General features: G+C 42.6%; 1 protein-coding gene across 5 annotated transcripts in view; it reads right to left on the bottom strand.

Moving 5' to 3' along the window:
- The window catches only part of RALBP1 (ralA binding protein 1), a 45,444-nt gene extending 21,454 nt beyond the window's left edge, over positions 1-23,990 (bottom strand). For 3 of the 5 annotated variants that reach the window (XM_004275957.4, XM_049698514.1, XM_033439410.2), the window contains exons 1-2: positions 23,390-23,520; positions 1,045-1,339 (exon numbers count right to left, since the gene is read on the bottom strand). In XM_004275957.4, the coding sequence (XP_004276005.1) occupies positions 1,045-1,288 (244 nt within the window). In that variant the 5' untranslated portion in view covers positions 1,289-1,339; positions 23,390-23,520. Of the gene's footprint in view, positions 1-1,044; positions 1,340-22,919; positions 23,058-23,389; positions 23,521-23,854 lie in introns of those variants that run through there. The other 2 variants (XM_033439408.2, XM_033439409.2) reach the window with 2 other exon arrangements.
- Between the last annotated feature and the right edge of the window lie 494 nt (positions 23,991-24,484).

Genomic DNA, 24,484 nt, shown 5'->3' with positions numbered 1-24,484 from the left:
GCAACTGGAGTTCTCAGACACCACTGGTGGGAATGTCAACTGGTACAAGCACTCTGGAAATTGTTTTGCAGGATCTACAGATACTGAAATGAGCATGGCCTGTGAGCAATTCCACTCCCAGGCACACACACAACAGAAATGCATAAACTTGGACAATGAGGTTCAGAGAAGCACGATTCATAACACACACTGAAGACAACCCAAATGACCAATAACAGTAGAATGGAAAAATAAATTCTAGTATATTAGTGCAAAATCCAGCAATAGAAATGAACAAATTACTGCCATATGGAATAACACGGATGAATCTAACAAACATAACACTGGGCAAAAGAAACTACCCACAAAAGGAAATCTACTTCCATGTACAAAAGTCCAAAATCAGGCAGTGTCCAGATGTGCTGGGCGTCCCCCCTGAAGGGGCAACAGGCAATTTCTAGGATGCTGATGATGCTCTATTTCCAGAGCCTTGTAATTAGCACAGGTGTATCCGTTTGTGATAATTCATCAAGTTGTACACAATTTGTGCATTCTATCCAAATGTTATGCTTCAAATACAAATTAACTTAAAAATACCGTGAAACTAAAATCACACTTACTTAAAATAACTCACCTGATTTGCTTTTAACATGCTAAAAAGCTATGTCTAAATGATTCATCCTTACAGAACAGGAATCATAAATGGAACGCATGGTGGCATTTGCTTAAGAAACCGAATACATACTTTTTTCACCATGTACCCCAACTGGCCTACACAACCTCGCCAAGAGAGTAAGACTGTATAAGGACAAAATTTCAATATTTACTTTTCATACTTTTATTTAAAATTTAAGAAACCTCCACCAGAAAACTTCACCATTTCTGGAAATTCAGTATTTTTATTTGTGAGAATAACACCCTCAAATACAAAAACTGAGATGCAGAAAAATAAAGAAAATATAAAACAAGAGTCTTTGGATATATTTCTACAAGATAGCAGGTACACATAATTAGAGTAGAAATTTATCTAAACTTTAGCTACAGCACAGAGAAAATGGCACTTACTCCTTTTTTCCTTTTTCTTAAATTTTCCTTTTTTCTTCCCATGGTCCTTCTCATCATCAGACACTATATCGGGAGGCTCATGGAGGCTGTCATGGGGAGGCGAGGGCTCGCCCGTGCGGTACAATCCAGGAAACTTAGTGGGGCTGATCTCCTCAGAGCTGGGGGTGCGGGTGAGCCCACTGCCATGCTCCACCCTGCGGTGCTCACCCGGGCTGCTGGTGGGGGGCAGGAAGCACTCGGTCATGCTGCCTCCTTGACGACAGTGAGGAGGGCGTCTGTTACCTGCCCATCACCCCTGCAGAGGGAGAGAGCACATCACAGTCACCCAACGACCACCAAGACATAAGGGCGCCAGACACACACAAAAAACAGCAACTAATCTTGCATTTACAAATCAAAAATATTTTTCTTCACAACCCCCCTTTAAAAGTAGTTGTTCATTTTGCCATCTCAAGTTACATTCGCGCACCACACATTTCGGTTCTCAAAGAGTTGGTTGAAAGCACTGGATCTTCAAGTGTGAAAAAAATGAACCAAATGAAAGTGGGTTCTCAAAGTAGGACACAGAGTTTCCTCTAAAAAAGAACCCACCATTGTAATGGGCTTCATTTTGGATTGCTATCCAACATAAAATCCTAATTTTTTTTAAGTTATGGCCAAACAACCATGAATAATAAATTAAGAAGACTGTTAACATAACTACACATGAATAGTTCAGTATCAAAATTTATAAAACAATTAAAGTGATATATACAGATCATTAGCCATAGCTCTATACTGCACTGGACAATTCACATGTGGATAACAGCTATTTTATCTTGGACTGGAATTATGCTGAAAGAAACAATGGAACCCTCATTTGCTCAGTCCTAAAATACACACACACTAGTTTCGCTAGAATGGACACTACAAAGAAATGCGGATAAACAACAAGGTCCTACTGTACAGCGCAGGAAACTGTATTCAACATCCTGCGATAAACCATAATGGAAAAGCATACGAAAAAGAATGTATATATATGTATAACTGAGTCACTTTGCTCTACAGCAGAAATTAACACAACATTGTAAATCAACTATACTTCAATAAAAAATAAATTTAAAAAAAGAATAAAAAAACCCAAAGGACAAATGTAAGAAAAGTTCAAGATTTGTTTGCATTTTTTTCTTCATTAGACAGATGGTACACAGTACTGTGTTTAAAAGTTACTTGGATTAGTTCTTATTCCTCTTTAATGCCTTCATGATATTAATTTGAAAAACTATTAGAATCACTTGTTTCTCTTTGCACTCACTTCTAAGGTGATTTTGCAATTTTAAAAATCCACAAACACAAGTGATAAGACTGCTATTTCTGACCATAAACAAAGACAAACAAATGTGTAAAAAGATGTGTAAATTATGAGAGCTAATTTCTCTAAAAAGCAAAGAGTTCTCACAAATCAATGAAAATCTCAACAAATCAAGACACCTACACAAAGAATGTGAAGCAGTTCATAGAAAAATGACTAATATCCACATGAAAATAATGTTCAAGTACAATTACAATTTTAAAAACAAAATAAGTTACCATTTTTCTAACAGCAGACTGGCAAAGAACAAAAAAGGTGATTAATACCAAGTGTTGGTAAAGATGTGATCAAACATTTGGGAGAATATCCACTGATGGCTGAAGTGTAAACCAGCACAATCTTTTTTGAAAACCAATTTGGCAATATCTATCAAAATTTTATTTTTTAATATATTTATTTATTTATTTTTGGTTGTGCTGGGTCTTCGTTGCTGCATGCGGGCTTTCTCTAGTTGTGGTGAGTGGGGGCTACTCTTTGTTGTGGTGTGTGGGTTTCTCATTGCGGTGGCTTCTCTTGTTGCAGAGCATGGGCTCTACGTGCGTGGGCTCAGTCGTTGTGGCTCGTGGGCTCTAGAGTGTTGTGGCGCACGGGCTTAGTTGCTCCGCGGCATGTGGGATCTTCCCAGACCAGGGCTCGAACCCGTGTCCCCTGAATTGGCAGGTGGATTCTTAACCACTGCGCCACCACGGAAGTCCCTATCAAAATTTTAAATGTGCTCTCTTTGATCCAAGAATTCCTCTTTTTAGGAACCTATCCTTCAGATATACTTTTACAAGAATTCAAAGATGTGTACATGAAAATACGCATTTTAGCACTGTGACAGCACAAACAACATAATCTAAATGGCTATCAATGGAAGATCAGTTAAATTATGATTGATCCAAATAATGGAATATAAACTCACACAACATGCAACTTCTGAAATAGTTAACAACTGTTAACTCTTGGAAGTTGTAAAAGGGGGGGGGAGAGAAAGATTTCTTTATTTTATCCTTTCTACATATTTTGAGCCTTACCATGCCCATCTATTACTTGTATTACTATTATTGGGGTTTTTTTTAAACGAACAGGCCACTTTTTTTAGTCTCATAAAAATTGTGTTTTTGACAATATTTAATAGTGTGGGGAAAGCAATTTTATTTATAGCACAATATCAATTTTTAAATAAACATATGCAAAAAACTGTAAGAACAAGGGAACTTTAAAAATAATTATCTGTGAATTATAAGATTATAAGTGATCTTTTTACTCTTCTGCATTTCATAAGTTTTATACCCAGTATACATTATTACTGCTTGTCTAGTCAGGAAAAACATTAAACAGGAAAAATTCCATCAAAGGAGCTGTAAGCATCACTGTAATTTTTTAGGTTTTCTTCATAGGCCCTGACTGGCTTTTTTTTTTTTTTTTTGCAGTACGCGGGCCTCTCACTGTTGTGGCCTCTCCCGTTGCGGAGCACAGGCTCCGGACGCGCAGGCTCAGCGGCCATGGTTCACGGGCCCAGCCGCTCCACGGCACGTGGGATCCTCCCGGACCGGGGCACGAACCCGTGTCCCCTGCATCGGCAGGCGGACTCCCAACCACTGCGCCACCAGGGAAGTCCTATTATTTTTCAAAAGTACATTCTATTCTTCCCTTAATTGAAGGGATGGTTTTGACCAGCCCAGGTTTGAGAGTTTAAAGAGAGCCAAGATCCCACCAGCCTATCAGTTACACATCACAGGTGAGGAAACTGAGGTCCAAAGACCCGGGAAGCCAAAGCACAGGTGCGGGGAAGGAGCATAGCTCGACACAGACAGACCACTGACGGGCATCCTGTCCCCACGGACCCATGTCATACGCCTCCCTGCATGCTGTCTTCCTCAGGCCCTGGAACCCAGCCCTCCTTCCAGGATCTTTGTAGGGCCAATTCATACTCATCTTTTAACATTAAGCCTGCAGATGGGCACAAGGAATCTTTCTGGAGTGATGAAAACGGTCTAGATTTGACTGTGGTGATGGTTACAAACCGTAAATTGACATTTTAAGTGGGTGAATCTTATGGTATGTAAATTATACCTAAAAAAAAAAGTTTTAAAAAAAGGATCAAGTACCAGCCACACTTTCTCCAGGAATCCCCCCTCATGCCCACCCCACCCAGTCTAAGCCATGCCCCCTTCCTGTGCCCGCAGAATGCGCGGAGCACACCTCCAGCGCTGCACATGCCTTGCTGGGCTTTAATGACCTGTGAGCACAGGGCCGTCTTGCCCAATAATTCGCGAGTCCTAGCATTTCACACAGCACAGGCTGCACAGGAAGTAGTCAGATGTTTGTTTACTTAACAATCTAATTAGTCTCTTCTATGTTCTCAACAGGCTGTGTCCGCTAATGACACAAAGATGAGAAGAAATGAACCAGCCCTTAGCCTCAACTTTTAATTACAGAAATAAAGAAAGGAAACCCACATTTTATTTGAGTTCCTGTGGCTTCAGGAACTTTCATATACATTAACTAACCTTATATGTCCTGTGAGAAAAGTGTTTTTCCATGTTTACAAACTGCAGAACTAAGGCTCAGAGAAGTGAAGTAACTTACCCTATGCCACACAGCAAGAGATAAAACTGGGATCTGCTTGACTCGAAACACACATTCTTTCCAGTAACCTGCCCTCTACACACACACACACACAAGAGGGCACACATGCCAGGAGGAGCAGGGCATTACAGACACAAGCAGAAATGTGGGGCTTGTTATGAGAACGGCAAGAAGACAAGTTGGACGGGAGCAGTTTCACGAAGAAGCAACACAAAAGACACTGAAAGACAAGGTGGCTCTGAACTGAGAGCCAACTGGAGCCAAGCTGAGGGGCTCAGGCACCACACATGGGTCATCACCAAGTCCAAGGCCAGGAAGTGACAACACTGGGGCTAAGAGGAATGAGGGCAGGACCGCGAACAACAGAATGCCAGGCGGGTTTGGACCATTCCCTGCTCTGTGCTGCTACAGCAGCTGGTGACTTACAGTTCAGTCTCCACACTGAACTGACAAAGAAGAGAGTTTTGTTCATGACGCACTGAACAGATTATCTTGCAAAAACTACTCCAGAGAAATAGCTGTTGACCTGACTCAGCCACAGTTGGGAGGAACGGAAGGGGAGCGGCTATCTGCACACAGGAAGGAGTGAGGCCCGAATAGAGGGCGATTTCAGAGGAAAGAACACACTGGCGCTGGGACTGTTCTGAGCACTGGAGAGCCACAGCAAGCCTGAACCTTGCTGAATAAGAGGGCAGAAGAGGGAGGCCTCGAATGGTCCACAGTAAATTTCAGCATAAATAGCCAAAGGAAAGAAAATAAAACAAATTAAAAAATTAGGAATTCCTACTCCTAAGGCAAAAGGAGAAATGATGTAAATTTGTAAACATTTAAGAAAGAATACGTATCCCTATTCCTCCTGGTGAACACAGCTAAGAGAAGACAACAGACTGACAGGTAGAGCAAGAAGGCAGACAGGCTAGGGACCTCGGGATCCGAGGACCAACACTGGTCCCTGAGTTTTCTTTTTGTCTCTACGTCTCAGACTTAGAGCAAAAGAAGCCAGACAGACAGGCGGGCTCAGATAAAAACAACAACAGAAGCCTGCCCTCTCCAGCTGAACGACCAGAAAGGGACAGCTCTGCCAGACAGAAAACTTTCAGATAATAGTGGTCTACTTCAGCCAAACACCACAGAAAAGTAATCAGGACAGCATGGCACTGGAGCAAGGACAGACAGACAGGTTAGAAGAACAAAACAGAAAATTCACAGGGACTCACATGTACACAGTCAACTGGTTGTCAACAAAGGTTCCAAAGGAATTCGGGGGGAAAGGATCTTCAACAAGTGGCATGGATAACCATGTGGGGAAGAGAGGTGGTGAGCTCCTCCATCACATCACCCACAAAGTGTAATTCATGATAAATCACAGACACGAGAACTTAACTGCTAAAAACTGTAAAACTTCTAAAATAAAACATATTTTTGAGACCTTGGGAGAAGAATATCCCAGACAGGACCAGAAAGCATTAACTATAAAGTTAAAAATTGACAAAGTAGACTTTTTAACAGAAGCAAACACTTCTGCTCATCAAAAGACACTATGGGGCTTCCCTGGTGGCGCAGTGGTTGAGAGTCCGCCTGCCGATGCAGGGGACACGGGTTCGTGCCCCGGTCTGGGAGGACCCCGCATGCTGCGGAGCGGCTGGGCCCGTGAGCCATGGCCGCTGGGCCTGCGCGTCCGGAGCCTGTGCTCCACAACGGGAGAGGCCGCAACAGTGAGAGGCCCGCGTACCGCAAAAAAAAAAAAAAAAAACACTGAAGAAAATGAATAGTCAAGGCAAAGACGTTGAGAACAATTTACTGTGTGTATGTGTGTGTCCGTCTGTGTGTACGCGCCTCACGAAAGACTTACACCCAGAATATATAAAGAACTCCTACAATTCAACAATAAACAGACAATCCAAAACAAAAATGGGCAAAAGAGTTGAGCAAACAATTTACAAAGGAAAATATATGACTGGTCAATAAGCCCACAAAAAAGCTCCACATCACTAAACATCAAAGAAATGGAAATTAAAACCACAATGAGCTATCAACAGACACCATCTAGAAGGGCTAAGATTCAAACAGAACTACAATTCCTAACATTGGTGAGGATGTGGGGCACTGGAAAGTTAAATATATTGCTGGTGGGAATGTACCATTTAACCACTTTGGAAAAGCATCAATATTTGGCAGCATCTTTTACAGTTGAACCCCTACCATATGACCCAGCAATTCCACTCCTAAGCATTTACCCAAGAGAAATGGAAACATATGTTCATGCACAGACATGATCCAAGTAACTTTATTCATACCAGATAAAAACTAGAAACACCTGCATTTCCAGTAACACTGGATAAACAAACTGTAATATGTTCACACAATGGGATATTAGCGTTTTTTAAAATGAACAAACTACTCATACATAGAAGAGAACATATGAACTTCCAAAGACAGCACACCAGACACGCTAGATTACATAAGGTGCGACTATAGGAAGTTCTGGAACGGGCAAACTCACCTCTGTCAAAAGAATCGAGGCATGTGGTTGTGGGGATGTGGGGGAGAGGCAGGGACTGAGCACAAAGGAGCACGAGAGAACTTTCTGGTTTGATGGCTACGTTCTGTCTCTTGACAGGCATGTGGGCTACATACACGTATACATCTGTTGAAACTTCTTCTATTGAAACACCACTCTTACATTAGCTTCAGGTGTACCAGGGCTTAGACATTTACATCCGTTTGGAAATGAGGACCCTGGTAAGTCTCGTGACCACCTGTCCCCAAAGTCATTTCAATACTATTGACCATATTCCTTATGCTGCATGTTACATCCCTGGAGGTTTTTTTTTTTTTTTTTTTAATAACAGGGGGTTTGTACCTCTTAATATCCCTTTCACCTATTTCAACCCTCCACCTCCCTCCCTTCTGGCAACCACCCATTTGTTCTCTGTATCTATGAGTCTATTTTCATTTTGTTTTGCTTGTCTTGTTTTTTAGATTCCACATACAAGTGAGATCATACGGTGTCTTTCTCTGTCTGACTTATTTCACTTAGCATAATGCCCTCTAGATCCACCCAAGCCGTCACAAAAAAACATTAAACTGTGCATATCACTGAAAATAAATTAATAACATCAATAAAATCCCTCAGATGGGGGGAAAAAAAAGCTATGGAAGCTATATAGAGATGATCATGAGCCATTAAAAAATATGAACTCTCCTTCTCAAACGTTGCTACTCCCACCTTTACCTTCAGCATCCCACCTCCCCCCACACCCAAAATCACTACAACAGGAATGTCTACTTCCAGTCTTTCTCAACTGAAAGCCTGTGGCTGGTACCTGTGCGAAATCTCTCTCCAGAGAAAACTGAAGATATAAAAGGTTACTTCTGCAATATCTAACAAAAACTATTAAAAGTATACAGCAAAAACCATACATCTGGAATTTTACTTTAGAACCCCCCAAAATTATAACGTTGAAATGAAATTTTTCACATAAAAAGAACAGTTATGACAGTTATAACTGAGGTAAAGCCAAAAAAAAAAGTGTCATAAAACTAGACTCAAACTTAATAATTGCTTAAAAACATCCACTCCTCCAAAGAACTAGGATATGCATTGTTCTTAAAATAGTCTTTTCTGCTCATGCACCACTATTAATCAGCACACATAATAATAATCATTCACCCATGCAAAGGGACAAAACAATATAAGTAGGAAAGACAGATTGCTAAATTAAAGTCTCCTGAAATGAGCTTTTGAGAATAACTCCAATGATTTATTAAACTTGATAATTCAACACAGAAAAAGGCCTCGTCCAGAAAACCCATAGCTTGCTTAACTAGTTCACAAGTTAAGCAAATCCAGTATTTATAAACTTTCTTTATTAAATACCAGGCTGTAAGTCACTGGAAGCAGCTTTTCCTCATTTTTACGGTTTTTAAAAATAATCTGTAAATTAAGTCTCTAACCCAAATCTCTACAAGGGAATCCAAACACTGATTCATTAGTACCTCACATACTGAACACTAACCAGCATTAACCTACCATCTGGGAATGTCCAACTTTGTAAGCAGTATTTGCACGCCCAGTACGTTCTTATTCTTCAAATTTTCTCAGAATTAAAGGACAAGAGTGTCCAGATCACAAGGGACCGCCCCACACCATACATGAAGAGACCCACGCCAAAGCACATCATGAGGTTTTGGGGTACAGAGGACAGAAGGATGATCCTGAAAGACTCCTGAAGGCAGGGAAGAGGGCAAGCAACTTACATACAAAGGATCACGATCAACTTGTCAACAAGAACACTGGAAACTTAAAGACAATAAAGGAATATCTTCAAACCTCTGACAAGACAGCTAGTTCCAAGGACCATTCAAGTGCACAGGTAGAATAAAGACGTTCCAGACACACAGTGGCAAGGACTGTACTCCCCCCGTACACTTGTTCAAGAATCCTGATGCCCTGAAATGAGACCCTGATGGGCAGCAAGGAACCCCATGAAAAGCAGGCCTGTGATCAGCTAGTGACACAGTCCCTGTGACCCAGGGGAAGAAGGGCTCCAAGGACAAAGGGAGTCACAGACATCTGACTGCGGAAAAGAAGAGTAAGACCTGGTAAAGAACCGCTGGAGCTTTTGGAATATATCTGTCATGAGAACAGAGTAAAAAGCAAATAAAAATAAGAGATAACCATTAACTCTAAGAAAAAGGAAAAGGTAGATGAGAAAATGAAATTGTAGTCTACCGCCTGGCTCAGGGTTACACAGTATTTGTGTGATCATCACCATGAAAACGATGGGTGCTGACAGAATCAAACACCGTGCAGGGCAGGATGATGCTGGGGGGCTGGGGGCAGGGGGCCCGGCAAAGGTCTGAGACACCCAAATCCTCATCTACCCTAACACCTAGGTTAACACAAGACATCCAAAACTGCTATCTTCAAAAACAGCAGCTTAAGGATATTATTTAGATAAAGGAAATAAACACCAAAAAAAAATAGCTGAAAGGAAAAAACTAAGACCGAGAGGGGTGCAGGAGCGAGGCGGGGAATAGTGCAAGTCTTTAAACTGGGCTGGGGGTCCCCAAGACCACCCGCAGGGTCGGCAATTCTCTAGATGGACTCACATAAGTCAGCACACAGTCATGCTCACGGCTGCGATTTATTACAGAGAAAGGACACAAAGCAAAAAAACAAAGGAAAAGGCACAAGGAACCAGGCACACGCTCCCGGGAGTCCCCGGGCAGTGGAGTCACAGGGACACGTGTGAAGCACCGTGTGCTGGGCAGCTCCTCACTCACAGCCCGAGGTCCCCGTGGAGCCCGGTCACACTGGTGTTCTCCGCCAGACGGGTACCGAAATCCCAGACTGCCAGAAAGACGGCAGGTGTTCCGCGTAAACCACACTGTTTTACAAACCACTGAGGCCCAGTAAGCTGCTCTTCTCATTTAGAGACAGTTTTATATGCTCTAGGGAACAGGTATACAAAGAGAAATCCCCATCAAGGGATTTTTCTTAAAACATGAATATTACTGTCCAAGAAAAAAATGTTAAGTTTATAAACTGAGGTGAGACAAATAATCCTTCAGACGAGGCAGATAAGGTTTAGAGGGTTTCCTATCATTCACGGTGAAATCCTCGCCATGCAAATATGTGTGAGGTTTATGGCGTGTGCCCCGTGATGCAGACCAGTATACACAGTTACAGGACTGAGTAATTTCTCATGCACACTCCCACAGACCAACTGTCAGCCCATTAGGCTGTTACATAATTAGTCCTTTCAAATCTTCCAGCATTTGCTTAGGTCTATACTTCAGTAGAGATTTTACTCTTGGGTTACTGTTTCTTTTCTGTACTCTCCTTATAGATCATCAAATTTAATCTTTATTTTAGTTTCTCCCCTACCCCCAGGGGCTTATCCAAACAAATAAACTTTCAATTAGCACCTTACATGCCACTCACAGAAATTCACTGAATGACATAGTGATTTAATGTTTTCCACTCAACATTCTCAGTGTCACTGATTAAAACAATATGCCTGAGATAAGATATGTGTGTAAAATCAGTTTAAAAGATGTGAAATTCCGAAGTTCATCATAATGAATACGAACGTATGAATGTCTTTTTAAGGCTGACAATAACTTTTACATGAAAGAAAACAGAAAAATTCACAAGTTATTTTAGGACACTGATATAATGCACAATGTAAAAATCAATGTCCAGATGAAACAGAAATCTAAAGGGCACAGATTATGTCCATTATTTAAGTGAACGTTCAAACTCTGAGGATCAGAATGCCAGGTGCTGGAAAATGAGCAGCCAAAACATACAGGATCTAGCAGCCAGAAATAATCCCACCTTCTGCCTGGGATGAAAGGCTGCAGAGGACACAATCCAGTTCTACATACAGCTCTCCAAATCAAAGAGTATGTATATGTATTAAGTATGGGGAGAAAAGTCCACATTGCCTTTACACAAAATCAAAGGTGCTATCATCAGCAGTCACTCTAATTCAGAGGACAAAAAAAAAGTTTTCTTATTAAAAAAACAATAAATATCATTTGGTATTATCAGTAAAACAGCACATTTTTAAAGTAATGATATATCCTTTGGCTGGGGGGGAGGGTGGTGTCTTTCCTGCCACATTTCATAATCACAAAATCTATTCTCAAGTAAATAGTAAATTAGAAGTTAACTTGGGGCCGGGGGAGACCAACAAACGTTATTTAATAATTTTTAAAATGCACACCATTGGTTACAACAGAAACTGGGGAAAAGTATCTAGTCCATGGTTCCCAGTGTGCGGAGGCACCCAGAGCACTGTAAGCAAACTCATCCCGGCCACGGGGAGCTTACATTTGAAGGAAACAGAGCGGTATTCAACATCTGCCAGACACTGTACAAACTACCAGCTAAAAGAAGTTCAGTTTCAACATTAGACTGTGCGCATTCCTTTCAACAGCATACCTCTGTGAAGCTGGGTTTTCTGGGGTAGCTATGATTTAAAGAAAAAAAAAATGGGGGACTTCCTTGGTGGCGCAGTGGTTAAGAATCCACGGGTTCGAGCCCTAGTCTGGGAAGATCCCCACATGCCACAAAGCAACTAAGCCCGTGCACCACAACTACTGAGCCTGCACTCTAAAGCCCAAGGGCCACAACTACTGAGCCCGTGTGCCACAATTACTGAAGCCCACGCGCCTAGAGCCTGTGCTCTGCAACGAGAAGCCACCGCAATGAGAAGCCCACGCACCACAACGAAGAGTAGCCCCCGCTTACCACAACTAGAGAAAGCCCACATGCAGCAACGAAGACACAATGCAGCCAAAAATAAATAAATAAATTTATTTTTTAAAAAAATCAACATGGAACAAGAAATAAGGGGTGGTGCTGTCCAATCTGATTGCAAAGTATTATAAGCTGTGTGGTGTCCAATAGGCACACACAGACCACTAATTTTAGTTATTTAAGAGTGAAATAATTTATTTTCTCTTTCAGCTATCGTGTACTATTTTTTCAAATGGTTACTAAATTGCCAAGCCATAAATACGAATTTAGTTGTGTGGGCCTAACAACATAATTCAGCATACTATTAAGCATTTCCATTAGGCTGACACCAGGTCTAAGAACAAGATATGTATAAGATGAGGCTGAAATATCGTGTCACAAAAGAAAGACGTTATGAAAGATGCTTGGAATCAAGACAAAAGGACTCAGAAGTCAACTAGAAGAAGCTTCCATTGGCCAAAGATGGGACTATATTAGTGCCAATAAAATTAATAACTGCCATGAAATAAAGTATCAAGTATATTTAAATCCATGAGTTCATAATGATACTCAAAAATAAAATTCAGGCTTCCCTGGTGGCACAGTGGTTGAGAGTCCGCCTGCCGATGCAGGGGACACGGGTTCGTGCCCCAGTCTGGGAAGATCCCACATGCTGCGGAGCGGCTGGGCCTGTGAGCCATGGCCGCTGAGCCCGCGCGCCCGGAGCCTGTGCTCCGCAACGGGAGATGCCACAACAGTGACAGGCCCACTTACCACAAAAAAAAAATACTAAAATAAAATAAAATAAAATTCATTGGTCACTTTGGAGGATGCTAGAGAACCATGTAATTATTTGGAATAACTGGTAAATGGGGGGGGGAAGCATTTATTTTATCTTGAATCTGCTATACAAAGTGTTGTTCAGTGAAGTTTCTTTTTATCAAAATCTTCCATCTAATAAAGAAAGAAATAAAAGACTGTCACCACTTAATAAGCAATTTAAAAATAGATACTGGCAATGATCAATGACTGCTAATAACACAGACAAAAAAGAGAGAAAATCACACCAGCCTCGCAAAAATAAACTAATGAAAACTTAATCTGATTAAGCCTCAAAATCTGGGGATATGCAATTTAGTTTCTTTAGTTAATACCAAAGAAAAAGAGAGGGGAAGGAGGAAGAGTGGGGGGATGAACTTAAAAATTAAGAGACTTAAGACCAAAAATGAGAAGACAAGCCACAGACTGTGAGAAAATATTTGTAAAAGATATACCTGATATAGGACTATTACCCAAAATGCACAAAGAACTCTTATAACTCAACAATAAGAAAACAATCTAATTGAAGACACCTCACCAAAAAAAGATATACAAATGACAAATACACATATGAAAAGATGCTCCATATCATATATCACTGGGGAATTACAAACTAAAACAACAATGAACGTGACTAAAATAAATCTAGATTTTTAAAAAATTGTTAAAAAAATTTTTTTGTAACTATGTGTGGTGACAGATGTTAACTAGGCTTATTGTGGTGATCATTTCACAATATATACAAATATCAAATAATTATGTTGCACACCTGAAACTAATATAATGTTACATGTCAATTATACCTCAAATTTTTTAAAAAATGACCTTAAGAAAGAAATAAGATACCACTATAGATCTACTGGAATGGCCAAAATTCAAAACGCTGACAACAGCAAGCACTGGCGAGGATGTGGCGCAACAGGAACTCTTATCAGTGCTGGTGGGAATGCAGAACGGTGCAGTCACTTAGGAAGACAGTTCGGCAGTTTCTTACAAAACTAAATATACTCCTTCCATACAATTCAGCAATCATGTCCTTGGTATTTGCCCAAGGAGTTGAGAACTTATGTCCTTACAAAAACCTGCACATGGATGTTGACAGCAGCTAACTTACAGAAGTATGTTTATTCATAACTGCCAAAACTTGGAAGCAACCGAGATGTCCTTTGGTAGGTAAATGGATAAATAAATAAAACTGTGCTAGAAGCCAAACAATGGAATATTATTCCGCACTAAAAAGAAATGAGCTCTCGAGCCATGAAAAGACATGGAGGAAACTTAAATGCCTATCACTAAGTAAAAGAAGCCAGTCTGAAAAGACTCCATAACAGATGATTCCAATTGCATGACATTCTAGAAAAAGCAAAACTATGGAGAGAACAAAAACATCAATGGTTGCTAAGGGGTGGGGGAGGAGGGGGAGAGAAGGATGAACAGGCAGAGCACAGAAGATTTTTAGGGCAGTGAAAATACTGTATGATACCACAGTGATGGATACATGTTGTTATAAATCTGTCCAAACCCATAGAGTGTACACCAAGAGTGAACTGTAATGTAAACTATGGCCTTTGGGTGGCAATGCATGTCAATGTCAGGTCCTCACTTGTAACAAACGTCCCATCTGGTGGGGGATGCTGATAACGGGAGAGGCTGTGCACGTGTGAGGCTGGGGGCATATGGGAAATCTCTGTACCTTCCTCTTAATTTTGCTGTGACCCCAAAACTGCTCTAAAAAAATAAAGTCTGAATTTTAAAAAAAAGTAACCTAAAAAAAAAAAAGTAACCTGAGGAAGCAAAATCTGATGTCATAATATGCTCATTTTCTTAAAATGCTAAGTTTAGTTGAAAAATGTAGCATGGTATCTGCTGCTTTTTAATTGCTTGTTACCATTCTAGGGGGATAACAAAATGGACTTCAGTGAGCTTTTTCTTCATTTTTATATTCACACTTTCTTCTCCCATAGTTTTCCACAGAAAGTCAAAGTTCTTTTTTTTTTTTTGGCCATGCCACGCGGCTTGCGAGATCTCAGTTCCCCCACCAGGGACTGAACCCGGGCCATGGCAGTGAGAGCCTGGAATCCTAACCACTAGGCCACCAGGAAACTCCCTAGAAAGTCAAAGTTCTTGATTCGCTATTTCTACTTTGGAAGGAACAACTGAAAATTGCTAACATCTTAAAATTACAGCTTCAATTTATGAGTTTTCCTTTAAAAGCTTTCTTCCCAGTGGGGGGGGGAGGGGAGCTTTCTTCCCTCATCTCCCTCTCCCTCCTTTTTCTCAAGAGTAGTTACTTATCCAAATATATTTATCTAAAGGCACCTATCACTGGCAGGTTGGCGAAAAAGCTTATTCATAAAAAGATTAAGGAGAAAGTCCCAATCACACAAAAACACTGCTTTTATAACTGAAAAACATACCTCATTTTTAAACAATGGCAATGGCATGCACTTTTATTCTCAACCTGTCACAATATCTGGCTTTCAATTTGTAGTGCTTTTGAATTAATTTAACCTTCAATTGAGAATGAAGGGTCATGCTTCATTACATCAAGGTATCAGCTCTGAAGCAATTCCAAATGAGTTCTACTAGCATTTTTGTTTTTAGTTACCTTTTAGGCAAAAGCTTCATATTTAAATATCTGTACAACGTTTCAAGGTGATCAGTTTGAAGTTTGAAGGGCTTCACTCAAACTGATCAAATGTAAAGAAACAGGCCTAGTGCCTGGTAGACAGTAAGCACTCAACAAATAAATGCCTTGTTCCACAATTTACATCATGACTGTTTAGAAGAGAATGTATACATGTTTACACATTCTTTGCCTGTATGTGTATAAAACACCTCTGGAAGAATATACAAGAAAATATTAAGGTGTGGTCTCTTCAGTGGTATCTTTAATGGCTGAGGAAAACACAATCATATTATTTCCATCTCACCCAGGCCCCCATTCCTCAGTAAAGAAACTGGGAGATACCCTGATGGAGAGAGAATACAGTAAACAGGAAGTAATACAGCACAGTCGTAGGCTTGAGTAAGTACCATCACCCTTCATAAGCTGGGCTTCCTTATCTGTAAATACTGACATCTACCTGGCATGGCACTGCCAAGACTAAACAAAATGGTATTCCTGGTACTCAGTAAGTAGCAATAATAATTATTAATCAATATTTAACTTTGCTATTAACTATACAAAACATTATAAAAATATCTGGACAAAACTTGAGATTTTATAAACTATATCCTCCCCCACCCCATAAAAGTGTGAAAAAGGAAGAGTTTTACTGCTTTTTCCTTCCTTGACCCCCATTTTAAAAGACCTTCGCAAAATCGTAAGCACATTTTAAAAAACACCATAAACAAATGTAAGAAGCCAAGAAGAAACTTAGAGAAAAAATACTGGCACTAGACATGACAAATACTTTTCAAAATTAATTTTTAAAAAAGAAAAACGGTTGAGGATTTGAACATGAAGCACACAAATACTTTTAAAATGAAAAAACAGGGAATTTAAAAGATGCTCTTTTTTACCCACCAATTTTCTAAAGATGAACAAGTTTGATACCCAACAATGGGAGGGTGTGAAGAAAGAGACACGTTCACACGCTACTGGTAAAAGTGTAAACTGTTACATTTAGAAGGACAATTTAGCAACACCTACCAAAAATTAATATTCTGACCTAGCAATTCACTGTTAAAACCTTAGCTCCCCTTCCCTGGTGGAGCAGTGGTTGAGAGTCTGCCTGCCAGTGCAGGGGACACAGGTTCGAGCCCTGGTCTGGGAGGATGCCACATGCTGCAGAGCAACTGGGCCCGTGAGCCACAACTACTGAGCCTGTGCTCCGCAACAAGAGAGGCCGCGACAGTGAGAGGCCGGCGCACCGCGATGAAGAGTGGCCCCCGCTCGCCGCAACTAAAGAAAGCCCTCACACAGAAACGAAGACCCAACACAGCCAAAAATAAATAAATAAATAAAATTTTTTAAAAAAACCTTAGCCCCCAAATACACAAAAGTAAGCAAAGCACTGATTATGATAGCCAAAAAACCTTTATTATGTTACATCTCTACAAGCACCTCAAAGTCCTTTGGAAAAAAGCAAAGAACACAGAAAGAGAAAATACTAACCCAACTATATGCTGTCTACAAAAAATTCACTTGAACTATAGTGACAGAGGCAGCCTAAAAATAAATGGAGTACTAAATAAACAGATGGAGTGATGTAAAACGACAGCTTAAGAACTCCAAAAGTTCACCCCTCCATAAAAGCACCTAAACTTGGTCAGAATCAACTTTTTCACAACACTGGAAACTAAGCAAAAGCTTGCAGCAATCCAGGGAGCACTTATTCAAGAAAAACAGCTGAATCTTCCTTAAGAACATAGAACTTTGTGGTATTTAACTTTCTCTAGTCCTATCCTGGGCTTCCCAGATCAGTGGCACCCTTGAAACTAACAGCCCACATTCCCAGCACTGGTTCAGCAGAACAAACCTCATTTGCAAACAAACTGAAATTATTATTCCAGGCTCCCTGGAAGACCTACCTGCTGAAAAGGCTTGCTTTATCTCACCTAAATGCTGCTAACTCAGAACCACCACCACCACCACCACCACCACCCCCGGGGTAAGGCCACTAGGGGGCTGGCAGAGGTTTTAGCTGCTACCACCTGAAGCATCAGGTAACAGCTGGGGCAAACACTAGGACCAAAACCTTGAGAGGTGTTTTGGGGAACAAGGACCTTGAACAGCTTCAACAAATTCCTGGAAATCTAGGAGAAACGTGTGCGCGCAGGGCTATGTACATGCTCAGGAGTTTTGCCAGACGAAGAATTCTTGGTTAGCAGTTTTTTTCTTTCAATACCTTGACTATGTTATCCCACTGCCTTCTGGCTTCTACCGTTTCTCATGAGAGGGCAGCTGATAATGATATTGAGAATCCCCTGTATGTGATGAGTCATTTCTCTCTTGCTACTTTGAAAATTCTCTCCTTGTCTTTGTCCTTAAACTAGTTGATGTGTCTCCGGTGGATCTCACTGAATTTATCCTACCCGAGAAAGCCCTCCACCCTCACCTCTGGATGACCTTGACCTCTGTACAAACAGGAAATGAAAGCTAAGACAGAGTTGTAACGTGGTTGAGTACTGAAGGTACACCCCCAAGAGATGCACAGCACCCCTCTGAAAATATCGGGAGATGTTTTTGGTACTAAATGTTTAAGGAAATCTCTGTCCAATCATTAGCTGAAGCCTCTGTTCTGTTAGCTTACTGGTCAGCTAATGACTGGTCATTAGCTGCCAAAAGAATAAAACAGGAATAAATGTAACGAAGGAGGTGAAAGAGGCATACACTGCTAACTACAAAACACTGCTGAGAGAAATTAAAGTAGACCTAAATAAACCCCTTTTTAACAGATTGAAAGATTCAGTATCATTAAGACAACAATGTATTGCTGTAACTCAAAGTGATCTATAGATTCACGGCAAAATTTCAACAGCCTTTTTTGCAGAAATGGAAATCTGATCCTCAGTTTAATATGGAATTGCAACAGGCCCTGAATAGCCACAAAAAAATAACGAAGGAGAACAAAGTTAGAAGACTCATACTTCCTGATTTCAAAAGGTACTACAAAACTAGCATAACCAAAGCAACGTGGTACTGGCATTAGGATAAATATATAGACCTATACAGTCGATCTGAAGAGTCTAGAAATAAACCCAAACATCTACGGTCCACTGATTTTCAACAAGGGTGTCAAGACTATTCAATGGGGAAAGAATGGTCACTTCAACAGATGGGAATGGGATAATTAGATTTCCACACACAAAAAATGGACCCAATCTCAGACCATATACAAAAATTCACTCAAAATGAATCAACATCGAAATATAAGAACTAAAACCTAAACTAAGGTTTTAGAACTAAGAACTAAATATAAGAATAAAACTCCTAGAAGAAAGCATAGTGTAAATCTGCAAGCCCTTGGATCTGGCAATGGATTCTTAGATATGATAACAAAATCATGAGTAACAAAAAAAATAAATTGTACTTCATCAAAATTTAAAACCTTTGCCTTGGGCATTAACAAGAAAGTAAAAAGACTACCCAGAGAATGGAAGAAAGTATTTGCATATCATATATACTGATAAGGGTCCAGCATCCAGAATATGTAAAGGAACATTTACAACTCAACAACAAAAAGATGAACAACAAATGTTAAAATAGGCAAAGGACTTGAATAACTATTTCTCCAAAGAAGATATACAAATGGCCAATAAGCACATGAAAAGATATTCAACACCATCAGCCACCAGGGAAACTCAGATCAAACCCACAATGAGATACCAATTCACACCTACCAGTATAGCTAAAATTTTAAAAACCAGAAAATAACAAGTGTTGGTGAGGATATGGAGAAATCAGAGTCCTTACTCTGGACAGTGAAATGGTGCAGCTGCTTTGGGAAACAGTTTGGCAGTTCCTCATACTGTTCAATATAAAAGTCACCACATGACCCGGCAATTCTACTCCTAGGTATATACCCAGGAACAATGAAAACATATTTCTACACGAAAACTTGCACATTCACACTAGGAATATTCATAATAGCCACAAAGTAAATAACAACTTAAATGTTCATCAACGGATGAACAGATAAACAAAATGTGGTATGACCAAGACAGTGGAATATTACTCAGCAATAAAAAGGCATGGAGTACTGACACCTGCTACAATATAGACGGACCTTGAAAACATGATGCTGAGTAAAGAAAGTCGGTCACAAATGATTACATACATGATTCCATGTACGTGAAATGTCCAGAATAGGCAAAACCACAGAAACAGGAAGTAGATAACTGGTTGCTAGTGAGTGGAAGCAGGGGGAATGGTGAATGGCTGACAATGAAGAAGAGGGGTAATGAAAAGGTTCTAAAACTGATCGTAGAGGTGGTTGCACAACTCTGAACACACGAAAAACCACTGAATTGTTGTGCACTTTAAAAGGATCAATTTTATGTTATATGAATATCTCAATAAAGCTGTTATAAGAAAAGCAGGCTCAAGTCTTTGCCAAGTTAAAACTCCCTTCTTAACCCTTTATTACCCTCTGCTAACACTTCTTTCTATTCTTCCCTTCACAGCTAAGATTTGTTTATTCTTGAAATAACCTACATTTGCTTTCTCCACTCTCTGACCTCCCATTAACTCAACTCAAACTTAGCTCCCTCCCCAAATGGTAGCATTAAGTAGGATGCTAAGAAACTGCTCTCACTTAGTTATCAAATTCAACAGACTCCTAAAAATCCATGTTTCACTCGAGTTCTCAAAGCATTTGAAATACAGCTTCCTTTATTCTTATTTTTTCTGGAGAGGCAGTTGTGAAGTATAGCTTCCTTTTGAAATGATCCCATTTGGGCTTCTACAACATCTCCTCATGATTTCTCAGCGTTTCTCAACACATAGGAATTTCCCTTTCCAGTTCTTCTTCTCTCTGGCTTCAAATGCTATTGCCCTCCATCGCCTATTTCCAGGACCATTCTCCATCAGTAAACTCTTCCTATGCCGTGTTACCTAAATCAAAGGCTTCAGGAACCACCTATAAGATAGCTTGATGACTCTCCTATCAAGACCTTTCTCTTGTGCTCCAAACCCACACACAAGCACTTCTACCTGGATGTTTTACAGATAACTCCTATGCAGTGTATCCAAAAGCTAAAATACTGTTCCTCCCCAGATTTGCTCCTCTTCCTGAATTCCCTGTCTCAGCATACTTTACCGTTTGTTGTCTATTCAATCACCTAAGTTAAAATCCAAGTCATCTTATCCTACTATTTCTCTCTCACTCCCCAAATCCAAGTGTCACTGACCCTATTAATTCGGCCTCCTAAATATTTGTGCTATTAACTTATTCCTCTGCATCTCCACTGATTCTACCTTAGTTTAGGCCCTTACCTGTCACCTCAATTATTACAAAAACTCCTCACCAGTCTTCCTGCATCCTCCTTGTTGTCCCTCCATCCCTTCTGAAATCTATACTCTACAATAACCAGCATGGTCTTTCTAAAATGAAAACCTTATCATGACTCTTTCCTGGTTAAAATCCATAAGCTCTCTTATTATCTAAAGGAAAAGCCCTCGAGAATCCTCAGAATAGCACAAAGTACTTGAGGACTGATCTGTGCACCCTTATCGTATGCTACTTACCCTGTAAGCCCAATCCTACAGCTGCAGAGAACAACTTCCCATTCTTGCGATGCTCTCTCTCCTCCTGTCCAACTTTCCCTTGGCCTTCCTTTCCTTTCCCAAGATTTCTGCCTCAGTCATGCCTAAACCTTCTTCGGGTTCAAGGACATAAAGTATAAAGCACCTAATACAATGCTTGACACACAGCAAGGAGTTACAATGGGTTGAGAGGCTTAGACCTCTTCTTCATCCTGTCTCAGTGACTCTTGTCTGCTTCGAGGTTAGGCTGACTTACATCACCTGTCTACAAGACTACTCCTAATTTGGTCTCTGCCTACGTCCCCAGTTTCACATCTTGCCACCACCCTCGGCCCTCATCAGCCGCACCTGCAGATCCTACAACTCACTCTGTTCGGACTCTCGCGCTCTTCTCACACTGCTCCTCCCGCCTAAATGCCCATCCTTTCTAAGCCTGTATACTCACTGCTCTCATCCTCTCCCATACGCTTTTCCTGACCACTGCCCCTTGCTCAGTCTCTCCTCCTCTTCCCTCAAGACACAGACCACTGCCTCCTTTGAACACCCACTGCACTCTCCGTCCTTCCTCCGCTCAAAGCAACCTTAAAAACATATTGTACTTGCGGAAGTTCAAGTAAGTGAGAAAGTCTTACCACCCTGAAGGCAGGGGCACTGCCTCATGCATCTGTAAGTCTCCACAGTACCTGCTGCACAGAAATTACACTAAATGACCTGCATTTTCCCTTTTTCCCTCTACATATACTAACCTAAGTTCCTATCAGACATTTTCGTTCAAAAAAGAAAGAACATACTTTTGCGTTACATTCTGGGCCCAACCTCTCCTTGCCAAGCAAACACCTGTACAAATTAAAGTTAATATGCACTTTCTGATACCACTTCTGTTTTTTCTAAAGTAGGGGAGAAATGGTCCCTGGAAGATCTAAAATGAGAAATACTATTTTAAAGAGACAGTAAATTATGTCGCATAGCTTCAAGATACTCTGTTTAAAGAATTATTTCCCAACGGTCACTGTTAAACTAGCCCACCTCGCTTACATCTATGGGTCACTTTGAAAAGTGGAAACCCTTCTACTAACTTCCTTCCTACCTCTACTACTTGCCAATACAGTTTACAGCAATCACTCATTCTCAGGAAGATACTCAGAAAGGAATTATCAAGTCACCAAGATAATTCGGAAGGCAGAAAGTGAAGTTACCTTTCTCATTCCCAGACCCACTTATTCATTTAGAAGCGCTGCCTCCGTGGCCAGCAAACCACAGGTGGGCCTGTTCCTCATCATCGTTACTTGAATATTCTGTGAACTACCGCCCAGCATGATGGACTGCCACCCAAAGTACTGCAGCGCGGGGACAAGCCCGCTCCACCCAACAGAACGTTGAGTGAAAGCTCTCCTAATGAGGCTCGTCGGTGTGTTAACTCAGCGTCCAAACGACGGTATTTGCACCTGCACGTTCAAAACTCGAGTTAACATTTTAATTATTTTCAAGCATTCGATCAGGCCTTAGAGGAAAGATGCTCTGCTTGCTCAAGACGGAGGCTCTGGAGTCATGAATCCCCAAACCTGAAGCAGCATAAGGACTTCAGGTAAGGCTGAGGTGTGGGATATCTGGCGAAACCTGTTTCACTCTCACAACGATAAACACACACACACACGCACCCAGCTGACCTCCATAAGAGCCTTTGGGCGCCAGCCCGCTTGACAAGGAGTTGTGAAAAGAATTCCCAACTCGGCTCTGCCGATGCCCTCGCAGCACCCAGGAGCCCCGCCGCTTCCACGAGCCCTCCCCCCTCACCGGGCGCGCACCGGAGACCCGTCAGCATCCCGGCCGCGATTATGTAAAAGACCGAGTCCCTCTCCCCCGTCCGAGGCCCGGGCCCCGGGTAGGGCCCGGCTCCCCACCCTCCCCGCCCAGACCCAAGAGCCGCGACCAGCGAGCGGGAGAAACGGGCAGGGCGGGCCGGAGCCGCGGACAAGCCGCCAGAACCAGCCGCCCCCGGCAGCCACGCCCCCGCCCAGCCGCCCCGCGAGAGCCCGGCCCCGCAACCGCCTGACAGACGCCACGAGAAGGCGCGCGGACGGCTTCGGACAGCGGGGCCCCGCCGCGACCCCCACCCGCCCCGCCGCCCGCCACTGACCTGCGCCGCCGCCTCGCGACCGCCCGCCCCCGCGGCCGCCTTCTGCGCTGCGCCCCCGGCCGGCCTCGGGCGCCCCATTCCCACCCCGCCCCAGCCTCCGCCTGTTTACAATGATTGGGACAGAACCGGGCGAGCCGGCCCAGAGCGCACGCGCACTCCCTCCTCCCGCTGCACCCTGCTTCCCGGGTCCTCCTCTCGGCGCTGACGGCCGGGGCCGTCCAGGGCCGGCGCCCTGTGCCCCCGCGCGGGGCATGCTGGGATGGGTAGTCCTCGGAAACCCAGCGCCCAGTCCGCAGGCGGCCCTCCGCCGGGAGCCGCACTACAACACCCAGGAAGCATGGCGCCTGCCCGGCCGAGGAGCCAACTGGGGAGACCCGGGAGCGCGCGAGAGAACGCGCCGCGCCAGAGCTCCGCCGGCGCCTGCGCAGTTTCTGGTGGTCGGGGGCCGGGAGGACGCGCGCTTACCCGCGCGAGCTCCGCGAGGACCGTTGGGGGCAGAGCCGGTCGAGGTCCGGAGAAGGGCAGACGTAGTCCTGTCCACGCTTCGGGCAGCCTGTTCCCCAGCTACGGAGGCGCAGACCTTCTGCACCGCGGGCTTCAGCCCTAACCAGTTAAACCGGCCCGGAGGCCGGCCCAGCCGCCAATGGGTGGGGCTCTCCGTGGCCCGGGCTGGGAAGGGAGTCTGGCTTGGGGTGGGGACTTTTGCTGGGGGCTTGGATGCAGGAAGCGCCGTGGGCTTCCGAGGAGAAACTTGTCTAGAACTCTGTATCGGGACTGGCCTCAGCGTTCCTAAAATGGGTGTCGACGAGGACCTCCCTTGGTCCTTGCGGCGCAGCGGGGTCCCCACCATGTACCGAGGAGGTCCTGAATCAGAGCCGCCCTCTGCACGGTTAGCTTGCAGACAGAATTGGATCTAGAGGAAGATGGAAATGACCGCATTTCCTCCGGAAATCCTTCACAAAGGCTTCAAGAATTGTCCTGCTAATGCATGGCTGGAAATCAGGGATCTTTTTACGTGTCTTGTCTCATAAAGTTTGGCAGTTTTATTAGGGGGATGATAAGACGGGATGGATGGGCCTTCCCAATCACTTCCAT

Source organism: Orcinus orca, chromosome 15, assembly GCF_937001465.1.
Source record: "Orcinus orca chromosome 15, mOrcOrc1.1, whole genome shotgun sequence".
Lineage (NCBI taxonomy): Eukaryota > Metazoa > Chordata > Mammalia > Artiodactyla > Delphinidae > Orcinus > Orcinus orca.
Note: the sequence above shows the minus strand (reverse complement) of the source record. Positions and strands in the feature narration are given on the sequence as shown.